The following is a 22823-nucleotide window of genomic DNA, read 5'->3' as shown; positions in this document are numbered from 1 at the left end:
TTAAGGATATTGTGGGGACTCCCCTGGCCCTCCATCGGTTAAGACTCTGCCTTTCCACTGCAGGGGGCATGGGTTCAATCCCTGATCAGGGAACTAGGATTCCCACAAGACCCAAAGTGCAGCTAGAAAGTAAATACATTTTTTAAAAAGACGTTTTGATGAAGAGCTAAGGGAAGAAAGATGAAGCCCGACCCTCCTGGCCTTCTCTAGTGAAGGATGTCACTTGCATTCTGGTGACAGTGACTTTGACAAGGAGCCAGGCAGGCAAGGGCACTTGCTGGCTCCCAAGGTGCTGAGGGTCCCCCTCCCCACCTTGGATTTCCAGAGGCCCCCCAGGAAAGCGCCTCCACTCTGCTGGCAGCCCGCTCTGGGCTCCTGGGGCCCCAGGCTGCTGCGAATCTCGTATCCATGGAGGCCGAGCCCGGGGAAGTCGGCTCCAGGGAGGAGAGGATGCTCTCGGAGAGCTGGCTAGGAGAGGAGAAGGGGCCCTTGCCCCGCACTTAACCGGAAATCTGACCTCCCTGGGCTGTGGTTTGCAGCCACACCTCATTTCCTGTTGGCAGGGGCGTGCCACGAAGCTCCAGGGCCCACTTCGCTGCTCTGAAACCAGCTGGGCTTGGGTGTGTGGTGGGGGGCAAGCGGTTAGGGCTCCTTCTCCAGCCCACAGCGCAGGGCCAAGCAAGTGCCAACGGCGTGCCCCTTCCCCCCTTCCCCCGCCATCCACCACCTCTGCCACCAAGCCCAGTGTGCCCTCTGCCTTCTGCCCCATGCAGATGGGTGTAGAAGGTTGAAGTAGGCACCTGGGGCCAGACCGAAGGAGCGCCCCATGAGCTACATGACGAAAGGGGTCCCCCATCTGCCAGCCCCGAATCCCCAGGGGTGCCTGTGAATGAGCAGGTCTCCAGCAGGTCCACGTGGCGGGGAGGGCGGGGAGGGGAGAGGGAGGGGAGCCCCAGAAACACCCGACTTCCAGCAAATCTGCAGTGTACATTTTCTGATCTCTTGCCTCCCTCCTTCCTTGCCTCCCTCTCCCCCTCCCCATCCCCTCCCCGCAATAGGACATCGTCAGAAACTAGATGATCAGACCAAGCCCGGGAGCTTGTCCTTTTCCGAGCGGCTCAGTGAACTGGAGCAGCTGCGGCGAACGGCCATGAGGGTCAGCCCACACCACCCAGCCCCCACACCCAACCCTCGGGCCTCCTTGAACCACTCCACTGCCTTTAACCCTCAGCCTCAGAGTCAGATGCAGGGTAAGTACCCGGACGGAGCCCGTGCCGCCGCGCCCTTGGGCAGAACCCACCCAGACCCATCGTGGCTTCTCCTCCCCACTTCCCCAGGCCAGCAGGCAGCCTGGGAGCTTGCTAACAGCAGTGTCCACCCACCCGACCCCACTCCCGGCCCACCCCAGAGCTACTGAGTCAGATTTGCTTGGTGACAAGACCCCCAGACTGAAAGGCCCTGCTACAGAGGATATAGAGAGGGTGTTGCTGAGTTGCTCAGTCCTGTCCGTCTCTTTGAGACCCCCCGGACCATCGCCCGCCAGGCTCCTCTGTCCATGAGGATTTTGTCAGGCAAGAATCCTAGAGTGGGGTGGCCATCTCCTCCTCCAGGGGATCTTCCCGACCCAGGGATCGAACCCATGTTTCCTGCATTACCATTGAGCCACCAGGGAAGTCCTGCATATCCAGATATGTATATATCCCTCTGTAGGTCATGTCTGGAATTTCTTACGCAGGAGCTCTGGCCATTTTCTCACCTAACTTGGCTTGAAAGTAACACATGGCACGCATCAAGCCAGGTCAAGACGTTTCACGTCCTTCCCGATTATTTGTGGGGTTTGTATTTTGTGCACGTCCTTTTGAAAATATAAGGAAATAGGAGTGTCTGGACGCCATTCTATTCAGGGTATTCATTGCAACTAATGAACTTGAAGTCAGTCCAGAAGGTGGACTCTCCCTGCTCCCACCACCATGGGGGTTAGCTGGCAATGGCAAAAACACTGTAAAATACAGTAATTGCATAAAACCCACTGTGCCAAATGAGATAATGCCCAGAGTTCATTTACACTGCAGAAAGCACTGACGTCAGTGATTATTTGCTCTGTGATACCATTTCAAATTTCCGAAATGCAGTAGTTTTTCTCAGGGTGTGCGGGACACAGCTGTGTACGGTAGGGTCACAGTAAGATTCCTTTCTCAAAGGGGCAGGCTTGCTTGACTCACAGGAAAAGATATCTGGGGCAGGTGGCCAGCAGGGGACATGCACCTGCCCTTCTGGGACAGCAGAACTTAGATTTCCCGGGCGTTCTCTGTGTTCCAAGCTGTTATTGTGAGATGTGCAAGAATCCCACGTCCTTGAGGGTTTCCAGCCCATAGCTTTCTTTTGGGATTAGCACATGTGAGGGTCTCAAAAGGGAATTCCATCGTCTTCCCCAGAGCCTGATGGCCCATGCCGTTCGCTGTCACACTCATGTCTCTGGGGAAGGTTCTCTTATTTGCATGAAAAATCCCCAGAGAACCCCCTCATGTAAGATCGTATGTTGACAGCTGTTTAGGGGTCTTTCTGTAGATGAGCCCTTTGGTGGACAGCAGAAACCCAAGCTTGGCTTTGGGAGGGCTGCCTCTCATCTCCAGTTGCCTCTGAGCTGTATTTAAGAAGAGGTCCCATGAAACCATTGGTTTCCTGGTGCTTCATCATTGCATACTTACTCAAAATATGCATATTGATTTTTTGAAATTCCAAAATGCAAGCGTGTATGAGAAATTAGATCAAATGGCCCATTAAGTGAGATGGGCTTGGCAGGGCAGGGAAATTGCTGCTTTTCTTCTAAATAGAATAAAATTCTTTAGGAGATGGCTGGGTCTTGTGTTTGGGGCCGTTTACATGTGTATCACCTGCAGGACTCCACTTGTAACGTTCAAGGGGAGACGTCTGTTTTCTTATCCTCTCATGGCGTCACTATTTCTACTTCTGGGCTGATAAAAGGATTTGCCTTTTTCTACTGCTCTTGAAACCAAAATTATGAGGCCTTCTGAAAGGCAATGGAAACTTGAACCACACGGGGGCCGGTAGAAATCACCACCAGGAGTCTGGCTTGGTTTCGGTTTTGGTGAAGAGTGAGCCAGATCTGATTTCTCTTCCTGGTCAGATACACTCTCTTTACCGAAAAGAAAATGGTGGGCCTGGGGGTGGGGTGTTGAAGTCTTGTCCTCAGCCGCCAGCAGCTCTGGGTCGGAGGCACCGCCATTGACGGGCGTTCCTCAGCTCACTGGAATACTGTATGCTTAGCACAGTATCAGGTTTAACCCCCTCTCTTGTTCCTTTTAAAACCTTTTTAACTTCTGCAACCTCTAAGTAATAATAACTTGCTTTGAGAGTGCCCTGGAGTCTTAGTTGCTCTCTGTAGAGAATGTGTTAACTATGTCACTGATGGCCTTTCTTTCCAACATATGATTTGCCGTTCAGGACATCACTTGTAAAATTACAGGAACAGCTTTTAAAAAATAAGTATCTGGGAGAGTTTTATGTAAAACGACTTTTCCTTTTCCTTTCTTTTTCCCCATTAGAATCTAATGCTTTTTTGCTTTCGTCCTGTTTCGAGTAGACCCTTGGGATTTTTTTTTTCCCCCTGAAATTAGAAAGTTAACAGGAATCACAGTAAAGTCGCTTTCAGCCAAAACCTTCATTTTGTTCTTGATGGGTATGAAAATGGTTATTTTCCCAGCTTAGCACTAGAGCTTCTATATTATATTTAAGAAGATGCTTGTATAAAAATTCAGCACGTGTTTATGGCTCTCTTTGAAATGGCCGCAGTAGTTGGAAGAAAAACATCCCCATAGTATTAACAAGAGCAATTTTACAGCCGTGCCGAACCAATGGGTGGATGTTTTCAGCCTGGCGGAATCGTTGGCAGTTAGGGGCTCTGAGAGATCCTGGGTCGATAGGCTGATGGACCTGGTCTTTCTCGGGCTTCATTGGAGGGTTGTGCCTGGCCCTTTAACTCCTGCAGTACGAAATCACAGATCAGGATACTGCCTGTTTATCTAGAATCAGATGTGCTTAAGAATCACTCAAAATAGACACCTCAAGTGATCTGAAGCAGAGTACAGATGGAAAAGGGGGCTAGGTTGCCATGCCACCAAACCACTGTTTATTTGTTGAGGTTTCAGCTATAAAAGCGCTGAGGTTAATTTCAACTTCCTACTTTACCAGGTCTTAAAATCAAACAGAAAGCCATTTGGTCATGGCTGCACGTTTAAGCAAGTCAGGACACCATCACGCACTTGTGCGGCCGAGTTTTAGATTTCTTTCCCAGTCACAGGGAAGAAAACTCGACACATGTTCTTTTGAAAGATGGACCAGGCAAAGTCTAGACAAACAGAGAGCCGCTGCCACTGTGTCAGCCACACCTCCCCTTAGAGATGGCTTCAGGCAACCCGAGCAAGTAGTTTTAAGAATCTGACTCCTGATTTACCAAAAATGACGAACCACGTTTAAGCCATGTATGTAACTCCCTCCTTTCGGGGAAAGCAGGGTGAAATCTACTGGTGCAGAAAACTGTCAAAACCAGAGAAACTTAAGAAGCCAAGTTTTGTTTTTGGTGTGTCTTGCCGTCAGCATCAAGGCCCAAGGCTTAACTCTTTAATGGGAAAAGTTATCTTTTGATATGTCAGACCATTTTATACATTGTGTTATTCCTACAGTCCTGTAGGTGTGGTTTACAGGCAGAGAAACTGAACCTCAGAGGTTAGCGATTGCCAGAATTCTCCAAGATGGGAACTGAACTCAAACGGAGACCCTTTCTGGCTCCAAAACCAGTGCTGGTGGGTGGCAGGTTCTCCCAGGCTCCCACCCTGGAATCAAGGACTTAGACACAGGGCTGGTCAGCATCAAGTGAAACCCCCGTCGCCCATGGGGAGATGGGAGCAGTGCTGGGCTGGCCATTCCCTCGGCAGTCCTGAGTAGACTGAGAATCGTGAGGTATTGATAATAATGAACCATTAGGCTAGACTTGGGGGTGGGCACCACAATACATTTCCTGCTTTGGAAACGTGTGTTTTTGAAGATGGGGAAAAGAAGGCTGAACTCAGAATAATGACTCTCTGAGCACTGCACGCATGAAGGAAAGATGTGTGGGTAGGCAGAGGGCTTCTTACCCGTCCATTCACTTTAGTGGGGCAACCCTTCCTGCGTGGCAGGCTCTCTTTGTGGGTTTCAGTGGGACCAAGGCCTTCCTAACCTCTAAACCCCAGCAATGTCTGATCGGCCTGCAGGAGTGTGGGTGCTCTAAGATTTTCATATGGCTGACGGGGCTTGACCTCTTAAATCACCTCCTAAATTTTAGTATTCCAAGTTATTTTGTTATGCTAGTGATTTACCCAAAGTTACTTTGGAAACACCATTTTCTGGTACTTATTATCCGGGTAGCCTTTTGAGATACTGAATCGACTTTGTTTCTCAGCCATACTGGGTTCCGTATGCCAATCTTTGTCAGCTGTCAGCTGGATTGACCAAAGAAAAAAGAAATAATCTTTTGACTTTCTGTACGAGGAGAGAGAAATCCCCTTTCCAGCCTTGGGGGTAAAATAAAATGCACAATGTCTCTTCCCTTCCCTGGCTTCTCTCTCTGTTTCTCTCTTCCAGCAATTCTAGAAGTTCAAAAGCAAAGCAGGGGGCTGGGGACAGTTGCATTACCTTGGAGATTGCAGTCATTCTCCTGTGTCAATCTACAAATGGTCATGGTTACACAAAGCAAAATATTGAAGGTGCTAGAAATCAACTTACAAGACATGCTATGAACATGAAAAGGGAGTGATCTAAACATAGCTCTCTTATCTAGGTGTAGTAGAATTTGAGAGCCTGGCAAGGTCTACAGCCGCAGAATGTTACACGGAAAACAAGCCTGGATCAGGTGTTCCCATGAATAAATAAACATAAATAAATGTGAGAAGTAAGTGGGGAAAGAGGGGAAGGGAAGGAAGGAGAAACAGTGAAATGGACACAGAATGAAGAGCTCTCCTGGGCTCCTGGTGGGCGATGCACACCCCTCTTCTCACCTGTGGGCAGAGAGGTTATAAGGTGTTAGAACCAGATGACTGGGGAGAGTTAGAGGAACTCAGAACCCAGGTCCTGTTTTCTGTCTTCTTGGCTGATACAATGTATCAGTATTAAGGAACGCTTAAAAAGCTCATGCCCATCAGTTGTATCATAGACATTTAAAAACTTTGGGGATGAAGCATGGAGAAAAAGCTGTTTTCGTCTTTTTTTTCTCCTTTAAAAACAGCCCTCAGGCCTTGGCTGCTTCTTAGTCCGCCTGTGGTCTCAGCAGTGCGGGCTGCCCTTGCTTTCCATCCGAGACCTGGGGTGACTTACGGAGCGGTGCTTGGTGGTGGCCCGCCTGACTTCTTCTCCACACTCTATTTATGGACCGTGTGGTCACCAACACAGAACTCCCCTGAAGAGTGCTGCGCCAATGCCTGTGATGTATTTACAAGCACCTCTCAGCTAAGTACTTAATAAACCAGCCCTTCAAAGGAGCCGCCAACCTGGCGAGCTGTCAGCACCCTAGTCATCATAAACCACATTTTAGCGGGACGGCGTTCTCAGACTGAGCGTTTTCATGGATGTCGTTCAAGGTGATCAGACCATGCTTTCCGGAACATGTTGTTAATGTCTGTGGACATCTTTCCTAATTAGAGGAAAGAAGAGTTCACTTTAGGTCTTGATCCTAATGATAAAGTATCCCTTCTGTGAATTTGATACATTCGAAAATGTTCCCTTATTCCTGTGATCTCCCAGTTCCCTCTCTCTCATTTTCACACACACACCCAAAGGTTTTTGTTCAGAAAAGTAAGTTTTTAACACAGCTGGAAGACTTACTTGCTATTACTGGTGAAACAGTAGGCAGGTTAAGCTGAAAATCTCATGGCCAAGAAAGATAGCAGAGCTTGGTGGCTAAGAATGAGCCCAACAGGCAGACTACCTTGGCCCCAAATTGGCCTCCACCATGCATCACTGTAGGACTTTTGGCAAGTTACCTAACTTCTTAAAGCCTCAGTTTCCCTATCTGCAAAATGGGAGTAATAATTACTTTTGGCGATCCTGGAACCACTGCAAAAGGTGAAAGAGCAGACGTGAGAGCCAGCCCATGGGTAAGGCTTGGTAATTGTGGGCTATTCAGATCAGCATCACCAAACCAAGCGTATTAATTTCCTACGGCTGGTATAACAAATTGCCACAAACTTAGTGGCTTAAAACAATAGAAATTTATCGTCTTCCGTTTCTGGAGGCCAGGGTCCACCATCAAGGCGCCACACCCCCTCTGAAGTTCCTAGAGGAGGAACCTTTCTTGCCTCTTCCAACCTTCGGTGGCTCCTTGCATCCCTGAGCTTGTGGCCGCATCACTGTCCACCTCTGCCTCCCTCTTCACATGGCCTCCTCCTCCGTGTCAGCTCCTCTCTGTCTCTGAAGACATCTGTGATGGGATTAGACACCCACCTCCCCCTAGATAACCCAGATGACCTCATCTCGAGATCTTCCACTTCATTACACCTGCAAAGACCCTTTTTAAAAAAAATAAGGTCATGTTCATAGTCCCGTGGGTCTGAACATGGACACAGCTTTTCAAGGACACCATTCTGCCCGTTACACCAAGGTAGAAAGGATGTGGGCATCAGGTTGAGTTCGGAGGCAACTTTCCCTTGTCTGTTTCCCCCAGAACAGACATGATGGTCAGGTAGATGTGAACTCAGTATCTTATGCCACACTTACATCTTCCAGCTACTCTCATTCAGGCCCTCACTTGCTGGAACTCATATCAGGGTCCTTTTATTTCCAACCACAAAAACACATGATTTTTTTTTTTTTTTCCCTAGATGAGATCCGATAGTTCTTAACATTTCCTAGCCTACCTATGTTGGTAGAACCAGAGGACCCAGCGGTGGTAGAGAAAGGGCATCTTCCCTGGAACATGGAGGCAATGAAAAGCAGGAGACAGGAGGCCTGGGTGTCTTTCGCCCTGGCCCCCAAAAGCTCATGACATAGTTAGTGGCTGGGAGTAAGCGTGGGGACAGAAGATGACACGGAGACCGCAGCCGGCCAGCTGGGCTGGACTCAAGAATGTGACCGCCCGAAGCCCAGCGTATCACTTGTTTTGAAACAGGCTGCCTTGTTAAAAATGGCTTTAATGGCCAGGCGCTGTGGACCAGAAACCCATTGCGAAAGGCTGGTGATTCACTTTGCATATCTCATAATCCCACATTTACAAATCACCCCAAGATAGCCTTTCACATTTGGATATTTAAAAACAAAACTTTGACTGCGGCCATGAAGTAGTATTGGAGTTTACCAGAAGTCCGTACCCAGAGAGGGGGCAAACAGCAGAAGCCGATAGGAACAGAAAGGCCCAGGGGAGGTTGTAGGTCTCCAAACGGAGCTGGTCTGCCTCATTTGCGTTATCTCCTCCCCACTACCCACCATCATGGAAGAGAAATGCAGGTCCACTGTCGTTCAGATACTTTCATGCTTTTCAAAGTTCAACACGCATGATTTAAACAACGCTGAGGAGCGGCCATCGCTCCTGTCTTCCCTCACTTCCCTCTGGCCCTCTGAGCACAGAGCTTGGGGAAAAACAGAGGCAGGGGGACGCTCAACTCTTCCCAGCCACTTCAGGGTATATTTGTAGTTTCACATTTTACTTGCAAAGCTTTTAGCCTCACATGAGCTTTCTTATTATTGAACAATTGCTTTCAAAGTCCTGCTGCTGCAGCCCAATTGTTAACAGAGATTAAAGATCTGCATTGCCAAACTCCTCCGGTAAATAAAATCTTCACTGACGAACCCCGTTCTTTACCTGTAGATTTTTCTTCTGTAATCTCTTTCTGGCAGAACATGTGATGTTTTGCTACTAGAGATTCAGTTACCAGCCACAGTAAATAAAATAAGGATAATAATGGTATAGAACTCACCCTAATAACAAACACTGGCCAATCATATTTATTTCCTGTTTCTTTGGGCACTTCTAATAATTTATGGTGGGGGGGATGGAATGTACCACTTCTTATCCAGTTGATTTTTGATGATCAAGCTTTGGAGCATCTTCAGATTGAGTGTCTAATTCAGGCTCTTCCAAGCGGCATGGAATGTAAACATGTACTGTTCAAAAGAAATAAGTGTTTTTCCAGGGAAAACAGAACCATGGCCCAGGCCCCCAAATGAGCCATCAGTATGAAAGACAGTCACTGGGCAGAAAAGACCATCCTTCCCTCCAGACACAAGCTCAAGTACCAACACTTCGGGGCCCACTGTAATTTCACATCAGCTCAGGGCTAGCTTTGGGGTCAAGAACATTCCAAGTATCATTTCAAGATGGTGGGAAAGAACCTCCAATTGTAAGCAGTAGCGAGGTCATCCTTCTAACAATGGGACCCTCCCCCTTGCTCTCTGGAAAAAATGTGGACAAACGGGTGGAGGAGGCAGTGGGGGACTCTGACCCGAGCATTTCCTCAGGTCACTTAGCGGCTGGTGAAACTTGAGCTTTAAAACACAACAGCCCCATGGGCTGCAACAGGACTTATTTCTGCACACCGCTGATCCTCCCAACCAGCGTCGCTGGATCTGAGCCTCCATAAGTCAGTGTCACCGGGTCTGGTTAGCGACAGATTTGGGTCCTCGAAGTGGTGAACTTTGAGGATCTTGAAAGGGGATGAGTTATGGTCCTTCAGACATGACACTTGGGTATGACCATGAGGGGTCAGAAGACCAGAGCATCCCTAGGGCAGGCGGGCGAGGAAGGTCCCTGAGGAGCCCCAGGGAGTTAGCACGACCCTGGTTGGCAGCAGCTCACCTGTCCTAAGGCATGAAGTCTCCAGACCCCATTTCTCGCTGATTCCTACTGTGGATGAAGTTCTCTCTGCCCTTCAGCTTTACATGCACAAGTCATTCCAAGGCCAGATCAAGACCCAGAGGGCTTATGCCGTGCATCTTGGGAAGGGCTGCACACATACACTTGCTGGGTAGGTTTTTAAAACAGTATCTCAGGGTACAAAGGGAGGAAGAAATAATCTGACAAGTGATCGCACTTCTCGGAGTTGTAGGTCATCCGAGGAAGCGAACCTCATTGTTGTATTTCATCTCCTGGGGGTTATCCCACCGTTGCGCCATTAGCGCATCTCTCTGTACGTATCAGATGGCAGATTACATAATGATAAAGTTATTAAAATATCTGCAAAAGTCAGCACAAGCTCAAGGGCTCAACTTGGCATTTCTGCCCATTAAGTGGTTTATTGGGATTGTTCCTCTCAGGGTCTGCTAATCTTCATCCGTCCTTGGCTGTAAATCGCCTGCTACGTGGATCTGCCGGCGTTGCCTGGGTTTTAAGCTGTGCTTCAGTAGGCCATCCAGTGGGTCATTCAGTGGGACTGGGATCTTCAGGATGAGTGTGGAAACTTCTGAAATGTGTAGTTCTTTCCCCCTCCTGCCACCCAGGTTTGAAACTGCAGTGTGTGTCTGTGATGGGGTGTACACCTGGCTTGTTTTTGGAGCCAGGGGCCCCCGAAGAAAGATGAGGACATTGCCTGGTTCGCACGTTGACTGAAGGCAATCACAAAGTAGCTGTGGCTCATGTTTCTGGAGTGACTGATGCTGGTGGCTGCTGTAGCCCCCCCACCGGCCACCCACAGCGTATATGGCATGGTCCTGGGGGTCTTGCCTGTTGCGCCGGCTCAGGGGCTGTCAGCCACGTGAGTCCCCGCCCTCGCCCATCGTGAAGGCCATGAACGAGGTGGCCCTAAACTCTAATAGGTTGTAATTCTGGGCAGATTCTGGGGCTCTCGAGGATTAACCCCCATTGTTCTTGGGAAGCCAGCAAGGATGGCCCAGAGCCCTCTTCCCCCGACTCTGCTCCCCTGATTAAGAGGCTCTTTTTTTAATAATATTTTTGCTATGTGATTGGGCTTTCTGAGCCACCATATGTTGCTAAATGGGAAAAACCATTGCCCAGACGTGGTTCTGTTTAATATGATTCTCCACGAATTACAAAGCTTGACTTTACAATTGAATTTGTGCAGAATTACGGACGGCCAATTCAGGTGGAAGGGAGAGGAAATCTTGTTATTCTTATTCCAGAATCTCTTCCCGATTTCCTCATTTGGTTCTTTCACGCCCTGGGGGAGGGCGGGAGTGGGGAGACGCCTTGGAGCCTCTGTAAGGAATTTCTCTTATTTTTCAAACTTCCTGCCTGGCCATTCATGGGAGCACACAGTGGCCTGCGGATGCCAGTTCTTCTGTCCATCCACCCCATCAGTCAGCTGCTCCTCCCACCTTTTCATCAGAGTGACTCCGAAAACACATGGAAGCCCCCCGAGTGCTCTATGTGAGGAGAGTGGAATCTGGACCCATAGGTATGGATATGGATGATGGGAATTCAGATGCTAGGTTGGCCACTTCCTGATTAGGTAGCCTTGCAAGAATTACTTCAGTTCTCTGCCCTGTGATCCCCATCTGTGAAATGGGCACACTAATGATGGTGCTTGGATCACTGGAGAGTTGTGAGGATGAACTCAGCTAATAGACACAAAGCACTGGACACCTGGCGTGTGGCATTGACTCTCACTTCCTCGTGAACGGGGGCTGAGAGATATATTTCTGTCGTGTTTCTGGCACAGAGCCCGGTGCCCATTAAACACTCCTGTGCAGCCAGTGGTCTTTTTACTAGGATCGCTGTCGTCACATTGGTGGTGTTGCTGCGTGACCAGCGCATTGCACGTCTGTTCTCTCCTGCGAGCCACACAGCTGCTCTGAGATAGTGACCTTGTGTGTCTCCTTACTTCCAGACGATGAGAGCCCTGGGGTGGACAAGGGCAGGCGTGGGCCTCGCGCCATCTTCGTTCGTGCTCGGTTTCCTTGGGTAAACCAACAGGAGAGCCCAGACCCACTGCTCCACAGGGTCAAATGGAATGGAAATGGTTACAGTTCAAAGTGAAAGTTGCTCAGTCGTGTCCAACTCTTTGCGACCCCATGAACTGCGACCCCCTGGAACTCTCCAGGCCAGAATACGGGAGTGGGTAGCCTTTCTTTTCTCCAGGGGATCTTCCCAACCCAGGGATTGAACCCAGGTCTCCCACATGGCAGGTATATTCTTTACCATCTGAGCCACAAGGGAAGCCCAAGAATACTGGAGTGGGTAGCCTATTCCCTTCTCCAGGGGATATTCCCGACCTAGGAATTGAACCAGAGTCTCCTGCGTTGCAGGTGGATTCTTTGCCAATTGAGCCATCAGGTTACAGTTGAAAGGGACCTTAAATGTCTTTCTGCGTGTGCGTGCTAAGTCACTCAGTCGCGTCTGACTCTTTGTGACGCCATAGACTGTAGCCCGCCAGGCTCCTCTGTCCATGGGATTCTCCAGGCTAGAATACTGGAGGGGGTTGCCATTCCATTCTCCAGGGGACCTTCCCGACCCAGAGATCGAATCCACGTCTCTTAAGTCTCCTTCATTGGCACGTGGGTTCTTTACCACTAGCGCCACCTGGGAAACCCAAAAAATGTCTTTCTGGAAGTCCTTCATTTCATGCAAGAGGCATCAAGGCCCAGGGAGTGTCAGTGAGTGGCCTGCTTGGAGACAGACTTGAACTCTTAAGTCTTAGGGCTTGGTCCAGAGGCCTTCCCGCTGGCCCCCCGTCCTTCTGTTGGGGTGGGGCAGGGGTGGGCACAGCTCGTGAGCTCCACTGTCAGTACAGAGGGTACCCCAGGATGTTTACTCCTGCTCTGCCCCTCACTGAGATGAGTTGATGAGATGAGATGATGGATCCCCTGGTTCAATTCTGTATCACGGCGTCTCTGTGTCAACATCTTTTCAGTGCTGAATTTCCTAATGAAGGAGTAGGGATCTTGTTAAAAAGTAAGAACTCCCATCTCAAGGCCACCCGCTGGCCTCCTCAGTCCCACCGAGTGTCCCCAAGCCCTGCTTCAGGGTGCAGACATGGGTACAGCTGCAGGGACGCTTCTGACCACCGGGTCCACGTGGGCAGCGGCCGGTGGAGGGGACCCCTGACGCGTCTCCTTACGTGCCGGTCCCCTTATGAATCGGACGCATTCAGAGAATGTGAATGGTCCGCATCTTCTGCATTTTGGATGAACTACCTACAAAAGGCTTTCTCTGAACCGCATTTCACCTTCCTGTGTGAGTCCGCCCACCAGCCTGGGCCTTGAAAGCCTGCCTGTGACCTGTGCCGCCTCTGGGCCAGAAGGGGGTCAGGAAACAGGTGTGGAGGGTGACAGGCTGGGGTCGCAGCCGTGGGAGTGCATCGAGGGGGGCCCTGGGCAGGCCGGAGCTCAGACTGAGCGATGGTCCCTGCGTCCCCCGCCAGGACAGTGCCAAGTCCCATGCCGTTTGCTCCCTGAACAGTGTCTGGCAGGAACAGCCAGGCTGCCTGGCCAGGCCCCAGCATCCCTGCGGTGGCCACGCCCTTGGTGGTGAATTCAGGGTTAAGGGCGCGAATGGCTGGGCCAGTGCCACCTGGGAGCGTCACAGGAATCCCAGGAGTGAAGTCCAGATGCCTCTCCCTGAGGCGCCGTACCGAGGCGGGGTTTCTGGGCTCCTTCCTAGGTTGAGATGCTGTGACTCGGTAGCTGTCTCTCCTAGATGGTGCTTCATTCACAGGCGACGGAAAAAACGGGGACTCGGAGGCTCTGCTCTAGTTAGCAGTGCAGACCTGCCATCTCCTCCTTGCCTCCCGCAACCTGCCCCAACCACCTGCCCCGAGGCCTGGAGCTCTGGGCTCTGCAGATCCCAGGTTCCTAAGGAACAGATAAGAGGAGGAAGCCAGTGATGGGTGTTTCTTGCTCCAGGAATCCCATCCACTCACAAACAGAACATTCAGAGGGTTTGCAAGTTTTCTCCCAAAGATGACGATTTCCTCCTTTAGGCGGTTCTTACAGAGGTTTCCCTTATGGCTCAGATGGTAAAGAATCTGCCTGCAATGCAAGAGACCCGGGTTCAATCCCTGGGTCGGGAAGATCCCCTGGAGGAGGGATGGCAACCCACTCTGGTATTCTGGCCTGGATAATTCCATGGACAGAGGAGCCTGGCGGGCTGCAGTTCACGCGGTCGCAAAGAGCCGGGCACGACTGAGCGACTAACGCTTTCACTTTCGGGCAGTTTATGCAGCAACTTTGAGCTTCTGAGCACTGGAGATGTGAGTCAGAGAACGCTAAACCAGCACGAGATTGTTCCCCCACCCCATCAGAGGAGACGCCTGAAGCCCAGCGAGGAGGAGTGACTGCATGAAGGTCACACGGGCAGCATCCATACTGGAGCGCTCGGCTTCCCTCTGCCTGTCCTGCCCAGCTCGAACACAGTCTTGAGTCTTTGGTTAAGCAAGAAAATGAAGCTTCCTGAGCAGTCCCTTCAAAACAGCACTTAGGAAGAAGCAGGGGCCGTTGGAACAAGAAAGGGCAAACACCAGTGTGCCTCTGCGCGCTGCTCCACCCAGTTTCTCATCTTTATATTACCAAAAAAAAAAAAAGGTCTCAAATAACCCAAACAGGCAGGGTCTGATCTGCAGACAGTCTGCAGGCATCCGCCCAAGAAACTGCCGGTCGGCCGGTCCATCCTCCTCTGATTTATGTTGTGTGTGTTAAGCCTTAAATTGTTGAGACTCTGGCTGGCTGCAGTGGTATTACTGGAGGGTTGGTGCATGTTTTCGGCTCACAGAGCTGGCTCCGGGGACTGGAGATGTTGGCCCCAAATCAAGTCCAATCTCACACCTGTCTGAGACAATGAGGGCCTTGTTAGACGCATCTCTAGCCCAGGCGGCTCGGCCTGCTTACTTCTCGACATTCAGAACAGGGAGGGGTGCACCCGGGCAGGGGGCGGGGGCAAGGAGAAGCAGAGCTGAGCCTGGGACATGCTGGGGTCGCCGCCTCCCCTCCCCTCCGCCCTCTCCTTCCTCCCTACCCCCCACCCCATTTTATAAACCTTTCATTATTTTTGGAAATTAAAAAAAAAATACAAATAAACAATACCAACAGTAGCACCCTTATGAAGGAGAGTTTCCTACTGCAAAACAAGCAGCCCAGGGCCTGCTGGAGACTAAATTCAGTCACGGCCCCGGGGCGGGGGTGGGGGTGCGGAAGTGGGTTCGCGGGGTGCCTTAGCAGGCACCCCCTCCCCGCCTCAACCAGGGCCAATGCTTGAGCTCCCCCCCGTGCTGACGGGGGTCTTTTCCTGGTTTCCCCTTCCATTGCTGTACGTGTCAGTGATGGGAGCGGAAGGGAGCTTCCTGCTCAGGTCGTATCATGATACTCACGACACGGCAGATGGTGTCCCTTGTCGTCGGCAGAGAGGACACGGCCAGCTGCCAGCACTTTAGTCTGCAGACCCTTCACGAGTCCACTTTTTCCCCCGAGACCCCTGACTCTCGGCAGCCACTGGGCGGGACCGTCTCTGGGTCCAGGCTGGTGCCCCTCAAGGCCAGTGGCTCTGGGTGCTCGTTATTCAGTCAGAGCCGTCCTGGGATGACTCTGTCTTCATAGGGATGGGTGGTGTGGAGGCCCGTGGGAGAACCGTCCTGAAGGGATTTCCCCGGAGTTAGAAAAACCGCCCCTTAGTGCCGGACTCCCCGGGTGGAGCCCACCTTGGGGGTTCCTCTCCCGCCGAGCTGCCATGTTTGGGGGACCGACACCTTCCAGCCCCCCTTCTCTTAAGGTAAGCGAAGCTCTTACCTGAGCTGGGAAGCATCTGGGCACTTGTTCTGCAAGAAACAGGCGGCCCCATCCTAGTCACGGGCAGACGACTGCGTCAGCATTCAAGGTCCCTGCAGTTCTCATGGCCTGAGCCTCGGAGACACGGCACAGGACGCCCGAGGCCTAGGACTTACCCGAGGGGAAGTGGGGTCTGGCATTTTCTTAGCACAAATCACCTTTTTAAAAAAATACATTTATTTATTTACGGCTGCTGCCGCCTGAGCTTTTCTCTAGCTGTGCTGCTCAGGCCTCTCACCATGGCGGCTTTTCTCTTCTTGTAGATCACGGGCTCTGGGGCGCTAGGCCTTCAGTAGCGGTGACACGTGGGCTCCTGGGCTCGAGAGCGTGAGATCTGTAGTTGTGGTGCTTGGGCTTAGTTGCACCACAGCTTATGGGATCTTCCCAGATCGAGGATGGCACCCCGTGTCTCTTGCAGTGGCAGGCAGATTCTTTACCACTGAGCACACCAGGGAAGCCCCGCATAGGTCGCCTGGAAGAGGTGTCTATGTGAATATCAGCCAAAGTCCCCAAGGGATGAGAGGCTCACTTTTCAGGAGCGGCAGAGGGAGGCACGTAAACAGCAAGAGACAGGAGAACCCGGGGACTCACTCTGGCTCCCCTCCAGCCTGGCCGCGGTTCCCTTCTCTGTGACCTTGGGTGCCGCCTTGACCACACAAGTGAAGACCCCGTGTGGTGGGAGGTGGCGTCACCAGCCTCCGCTGCGAGGCTCCTCCTCCTGTCTAGACACGTCACCTGGTGAGGATCTGACGACCACTGAGGGCTGGTCTGGAAATAACAGGGCACCTTCCCCACTGACCTGATAGCTCTCCATCCATCGGAGCCCCGGCCTGTCTCTGGGCCGTGAGATGGTCCACAGTGAGCCCATCAGCGCTCCAAAACGACCGAAGAGGCATGCAGATAAGCCAGAAGGAGGCCGGGGCGCTGAGGCTGTGAGCAGTTGTTTCTCCCTGCCTTCTCTCTGGCCTCGGAACACCGATCGCCAGCCCTGCCCACCTGTGTTGGTCCATGCTGGGGCCCACCTGGAAAGCCCCAACCCCTCACCCGCTCAGCTCCTCCATCCTGCCCGCTCTCCTTGAGATGCCAGTGACCACATTTCCCTCCTCCTGGACCTGTTGATCGAGACCTCTCTCCCCACCTTCTTCCCTCCATCCACACTGTCCGTTGAGACCCGGGGAGGGTACAGATTGGCTGCATTTCCAACGGTCGGCTCCCGGGAGCAAGCGCATGAGGTGTTTCCCCTCCACACTGTGGCCTCATCGAAACCTCAGAACGCACCCCAGGGCTGCCTCTCGGACTGTCAACACAGAACCCCATGCACCTGTGCCCAGTCCTCCCCATCCGGAATCGTGGTTCTGAGTATGACAAGTTTTTTCCTAGAAGGTCCCAGGCCAGGGAGGGGAACTCTCTCCAGGATGTCTCCAGGCCCCATGACCCTGGCCCAGATGCCCGGGGTTGCGGGGGGGGGCGGGTAGGGAAGGGGGTCAGTGGGCATCCTCGAGCAAGCATTCTCCCTGCTTTCAAGAGCTGCAGGCTTTCATCCCAACTTCAGCATTTCCTGACCCAAATGATTTCCTTCCTCCCCAAGCACCTGCTGCCTTGGTGCTTTTCTCTCTTGCTTTCGCGATCTGCCCTTTCTGTGATTCCCAGAGCCCAGCTGGGATGGGGGGGCCTGGATGGGCCCACCTGGGGGACCCACTACCCCTCCCTAGGTCCTTTCCCTCCACTTTTGTGACAAGGAGGGAGCCCAGAAGTCCCTCCGCTTCTTCATCTCCTGCCCCCATCACCTTACACAGCTCCGGTTAACTCGAGTGCTGCCCCTTTCCCTTCGCTGAGCCGCCCACCTAAGCCAGACTCTCCTGTGTCTTCCTTCCCTCCTTCCAGCGTCCCAGACAGCTCACCCGAGCCTGTCATTTGGATGCCTGAACCTGGCTTCCCAGATTTAATGATGGCTCAGAACCCCAAAGTTGAGACGAGGTTGTCTGTCCGTGGCTTCCTCCTAACACCGTCCCTCCTGACCTCACTGCCATCCCCTCGGCACCTGCGTTCTGTCCCCTTGCCCACCCCGTTCAGGGGTTCCCGTGTCCCCTCCTTCTCGAGCAGCATCCATACATAGATCCCTCTGGGTTCCAGCACTTTTCAAATCCGTCCCTCCAAGTTTCACTTTTTTATCTTGCTAGCCGATCTTAGCTTCCCACCCCTGATCGCAGCCTCTTGCTCAAACTGACCCACTGACCGACCTCAGGGTCCCGGGTCCCCAGGTGCTGAAACTTTTCACTGTTGTCCCCTGGAGGGCCTCCCTGTGTCTGGTAGGACTACAGAAGTCCGGTTAACCACCCTGCCTCCAGACCGCCTTTCACAGTCACATTATCGTTTTCAGCTGGTGGACGGAGGACGATTCCAACACATCTGTCTGGTCTCTGTCTGAAAAAATGTCCTGAAACATGGACCAGCGGCCGGAAAGGCGTTTGCCACCCGCATTATCAATCTTCCTTTTCACATTTGTCTCCTCTCCTTCGGTCCCTTAGTTCCAATCAAGGGGAAAGCACGTTGGACGTGCTGCTGAGACTGGTTTGCTGGGGTTTGGTTTTGTTTTTTTCAGTGCCGGCAGGAAGTTCCTGTTTATTGCAAAGGTGGTTCGTTTCCAAAGACATTACAGAGCAAAGCAGCTAGCTCTAGGATGATTTCTTGCTGCCTTTTTTTCAGGGTGGTACACAATACGAAAAAAAACAAACCAATGGGAGAGAGTCAGCGAACACAAAGAGAGATGTTATAATAGGCTTTTGTTGGTACTTGCAATTTCTTGTTGAAAAACAGAGCAAAGACCCTGAGGTGCTGAGGTGCGGACAGAAGCTTGATGTTATCAGGCCCCTAGAAATCCTGCCTGGAGTCCAGTGGCAGGCAGGATCCAGAACTCAAAAAGACAGAGGCAACTGGTCTTGCTCAGTACAAACGGTGCTTTTAGTCTGTCGTAAACAGCCTGTGCCCCAGGGCTCAAATCCTTCAAAAGTTTGCCTAGGTAATTGCGTTTCATTGCCGTCTGGCATGTGCTCGTCTGTCTAATCTGGAGGTTCAGACAGCCAGGCCAAAGCTTGTGAGACTGCAGGAGAATGAGCCCGTGAATTTAATCCACTTGAAAGACAGACTAATACAAGTGCGCCTAACTCATTATTTTAAGTGATGGGAGCAGAAGAGGGTATGGCACTTTCCATAAAGGGGTTTAAAGGCAGCACGTTGGTCGCAGCCACTTGGCAGTGGAAGGCTATTAGGAGAAAAGGCAGAACCCGGGTGACCGTGTGAGCCTTACTGCAGACTCCTCGCTTCTGAAAGCCTGCCTCTCCCACGACCACCCCCAAAAGACCACAGGGGGTGAGGGACAGGGAACTTGGGAGGGGGAATGGTATCCTCCCTGCCTAATTTTGAGTTGCATTATTCATGAATTCACAGCAGCAGTGAGAGATTTCCACTTGCACTTGAGATCTGGGGTTGTCTGGGCTTCATTTCAGAATGGAAGGGAGACGTAAATGGAATCAGGACTTCCCAGCCAGCCCCACAAAGCTCAGAACCCAGATCTGTAAGCAGGAAAACGTACCCCTCCCCGGCATCCAAAGAGCACTGTACTTGGGGACTACTTCCGTGTGTGTGTGTATATATATTTGTTTGTTTGTTAAGCTTCGACCGGCTTCTTCGTTTTGTCAGTGTCTGGTAACCAGACGCAGGGTAGGGGCAGCTGGCTGCAGCCATCATACAGTAGAAACAGCCCTCCACCAGCACCCAGCCAGTCTGTCCCCAGCCTGCCACTAACCTGCTGCGGGGGCCAGAGGGGGCCATCTCACCTCGCCATGCTTCGGTTTTCTCCGACGGCAGAGGGTTGGGGACTGCCTCACAAAGGCTCAAGGTTGCTTTCTGCTCTGTCACCCCCTGAGATGCTGGAATGAAACCTTAGACATGCAGACAGAGATCTGCATCATTATCTGGTTACATGTGACTCACGCCCAGGGAGTCCGGGGGAGGCAAGTGCCAGCCTGTCCCCTTCCCCAGGCGGCATGGCTGACCCTCAGCTCAGGAGGAGCGGTCTCGTCGGTCATGCACACCAGCGGCTCACCCAGGGCTCGGCACGCCAGACGTCCGAGACCAGGTGCCAGGCCGTGAGACTGTGGGCAAAGCGGCCATCCCCAACCCTGGCACCCTGGCCACAGCGTGATGGCGGACAAATGGCCTCCGGCCACCCCTGGGTTCCCATAAGGGCTCCAGAAGGTGCCTTGTCTTTTCACACCCCTGAGTTCCACTTGTACTCAGCCCAGGGCTTGTACTGCATTCAGATTCTCTTTTGAGTCTGGGGGCACTCTGGAAGTCACAGCGTTCTGGTTTGTCATCATGGTTGGACACTGGGGAGGTGCATACCTACCCTGGCTGGGTTTTCCTGAAGCACCGCTGGCATTTGGGGCCGGGTCATCCCCTGCTGTGTGTGTGTGGGGGGCGGTGGTGAGGGGCGTTCTGTGCCCTGGGGGATGTTAAATACAAACCCCTGGCCTTCACCCATGCAGTGCCAAGAGCATCCCCCTTACTCCAGTGGAAACAACCAAAAACATTTCCAAATGCTGTCTGGTGTCCCCTGGAGGAGACACCACCCCTGTTGAGACCCCTCTGGGAAACTCACAAGAGTTCAGTTGTTCTACCATGATGTCAAGGTCGGTGTCAACCACAGACGGCACCACCTGGACCTCAGGAGTTAAATCCACGCTGACCCTTGACTTTTGCAGGCCAGGGTCATCCCTGTTCTCTGGGGTCAACCCTGTTCTCCAGGGTCATCCTTGTTGCTGAGCAAGAACATCTAATCGTCTGCTCTCTCAGGCTTGGCTTTTAATTTTTTCTTAAAAAAAAAAAAAAATCTTCATTTTTGTCCAAGTCATGAAAAACCTGCTGCTTCTCTGAGGAAGCCTTCCTTGACCTTGAAAATCAAAGCGGTTCTCTGGAGGGAGGTTTCCCACTGCCGGGCCCACGGTATCATCTTTCTCAGGGTGACCTCATCTATCAAAGTGTGAAGGTTGTATTTGAAATGCCATTTACTTTCTCTAAGTCAATACGTGAAGCTGTGGCTCTTTAGATCATCAGAGGTCTGCTTATTACCAAGAGTTTTTGTGCATGTGGATGTGTCAGTTTTTAAATCCAGGTCTGCGCCACAGTTTAAAAGGAATTCTGGCGGATTTGTTTGCCTTTCTGAATCAGAGTTTGGGGTGATGTTCCTCTGTGAGCGCAGATTGCCCCCAGATGAGTCTGACTTTATTAGTCTGCGTCCTTTGTTCAGAGCACGAGGGATGAGCTTGTGAAAGCGCTGGCAGCTCTTATCTTCAAAGGCCTCCTCCCTGCCGCAGAACTCCACCTCGGCAACCTGTGCTGTTCATCTGTTGCCGTCCCAATTAGTTCACGTCAAGGTCAGTTCTTCGGGGTGTGCAGAAACGGCTGCAGGCTTAAGTGAGCCGGTTCCTCTCGTGCGGATCTCGCGGCGGGTGGGGTGGGATGGGGAGATGGCAGGGCGGGGGGCGGAGGCAGGGGGAGCCATGGGCTCCCACAGAGGAAGTCAACAGGGATGCCCCCGGCCCATGAGCCGAAGACACCTAGATATATTCTGGCTCACAGAACTGCTACCAGGTGACCAGACGGCTCAGCTTCTTCCTTCCCACTTGCTACTCTGCTGGAAAATGTCTGAGTAGTGAGCAATTTTCAAAAAACCATGAGAAGCATAAAAGGAGCCATTTCTTGGGGGAGGGAGGGGTGGTGGGGTTCTTTGTGTATGGAGAAACCTCGTGTTTTAAGACGTCTAATAAAACGTTCCTCCTCCCAAAAGATGTTTACGGACAGGGAACCAGAGCTGGTGGTTCTGGAAGGGCGTCCTGTTCCAGGGATGAAAGCGGGATGCTGGGGTCAGGACGGCCGGTCCTGCGGTCGCCCGAGGTTAGCAAACGAAACGGTGGGAGTCTGGGAATCACAGCGCCTCCTGTCTCCAGCGTGGAGAGGACAGGCTGCCTGCATGTGCCATCGCTGCAGGCACAGCACGGTGGAGGGAGGAGGGTCAGGGGTTGGCAGTGCCCTGGAAGAGGGGAGAAATGCATCGCTCTGTACGTCCGGAGACTTTCCCAGCGCAAAGTGGACTGGCGGTGTTGGAGGAGATGGGATGGCCAGGAACCATACAGCGCTGGGCCGGTCCTCAGGCAGGCGTGGGGTGTCCCCCACAAAAGGATGCTAGAGGGGTGCAGAGGGGGGTGCCCCTCGGGTCCAACCCCCCTAGTCCTACAGCTGGGATTCCCAGGAGCCTGAGCTGATGTGTGGGAAAGGGAAAGGCCTGAGAGTGTAGGATCACTGGGAGCGGCTGGCAGGGACAGGAGGGGAGGACGGGAGAATGCTGGCCGGGGGGCCCGCTGCCTTGGCCGGTGAGCGAACGTGGGAGGGGTGAGGCCCCCCCACTGCTCGGGGCTTCCCCGCACTTCCCTTGTCTTCTGTGGGGACATTTTTCTGGCTGGGAGCGTGGAATGGAAGCTCTTAAAGAGCCACTGCTGTGAGCCTGTGTCCTAGCCCCCACTAAGGGGAAGAAGCATCCTTAATGTGCATCCTCCACTTTCTGGATTCTGTGCGGCGATGGGTACCCTCAGCAGGGTGGCCGGGGGTGGGCTGGTGCTTCAGGGGAAGGCAGCCCATGTAGGTGAGACCCTGACTTCCCGGCGGAGGGGCTGGGAGCATTTTTCACCTCGGACCTCGGAGCCAAGGCAGGTTTCATCCCCCTCCTCCCTCCGGTGGGACCATGCAGGTCCTCTCTGGATGTGGAATCTTCCTCTGAAGGGACAGGGAGTGAAGACCTCAATTCAGTTGTTCAGTCGTGTCTAACTCTTTGCAGCCCCATGGAGTGCAGCCCGCCAGGCCTCCCTGTCCATCACCAACTCCCAGAGCTTGCTCAGACTCATGTCCATTGAGTCCATGATGCCATCCAACCATCTCATCCTCTGTCATCCCCTTCTCCTCCCGCTTTCAATCTTTCCCAGCATCAGGGTCTTTTCTGATGAGTCAGT

General features: G+C 52.4%; 1 protein-coding gene across 3 annotated transcripts in view; it reads left to right on the top strand.

The window, feature by feature from the left end:
* Positions 1-22823, top strand: part of RUNX1 (RUNX family transcription factor 1) — a 282173-nt gene that overhangs the window by 235283 nt on the left and 24067 nt on the right. For 2 of the 3 annotated variants that reach the window (XM_055416002.2, XM_055415993.2), the window contains one exon: positions 1059-1250. The exons of the other annotated variant lie outside the window; for it this stretch is intronic. In XM_055416002.2, coding sequence (XP_055271977.2) covers positions 1059-1250 — 192 coding nt within the window. The remainder of the gene's footprint in view (positions 1-1058; positions 1251-22823) is intronic. 3 annotated transcript variants of the gene reach the window in all.

The sequence above is a fragment of the Moschus berezovskii genome, chromosome 1, assembly GCF_049115385.1.
Source record: "Moschus berezovskii isolate FMDL1 chromosome 1, NW_MosBer_1.0, whole genome shotgun sequence".
In the NCBI taxonomy this organism is placed as follows: domain Eukaryota; kingdom Metazoa; phylum Chordata; class Mammalia; order Artiodactyla; family Moschidae; genus Moschus; species Moschus berezovskii.
Note: the sequence above shows the minus strand (reverse complement) of the source record. Positions and strands in the feature narration are given on the sequence as shown.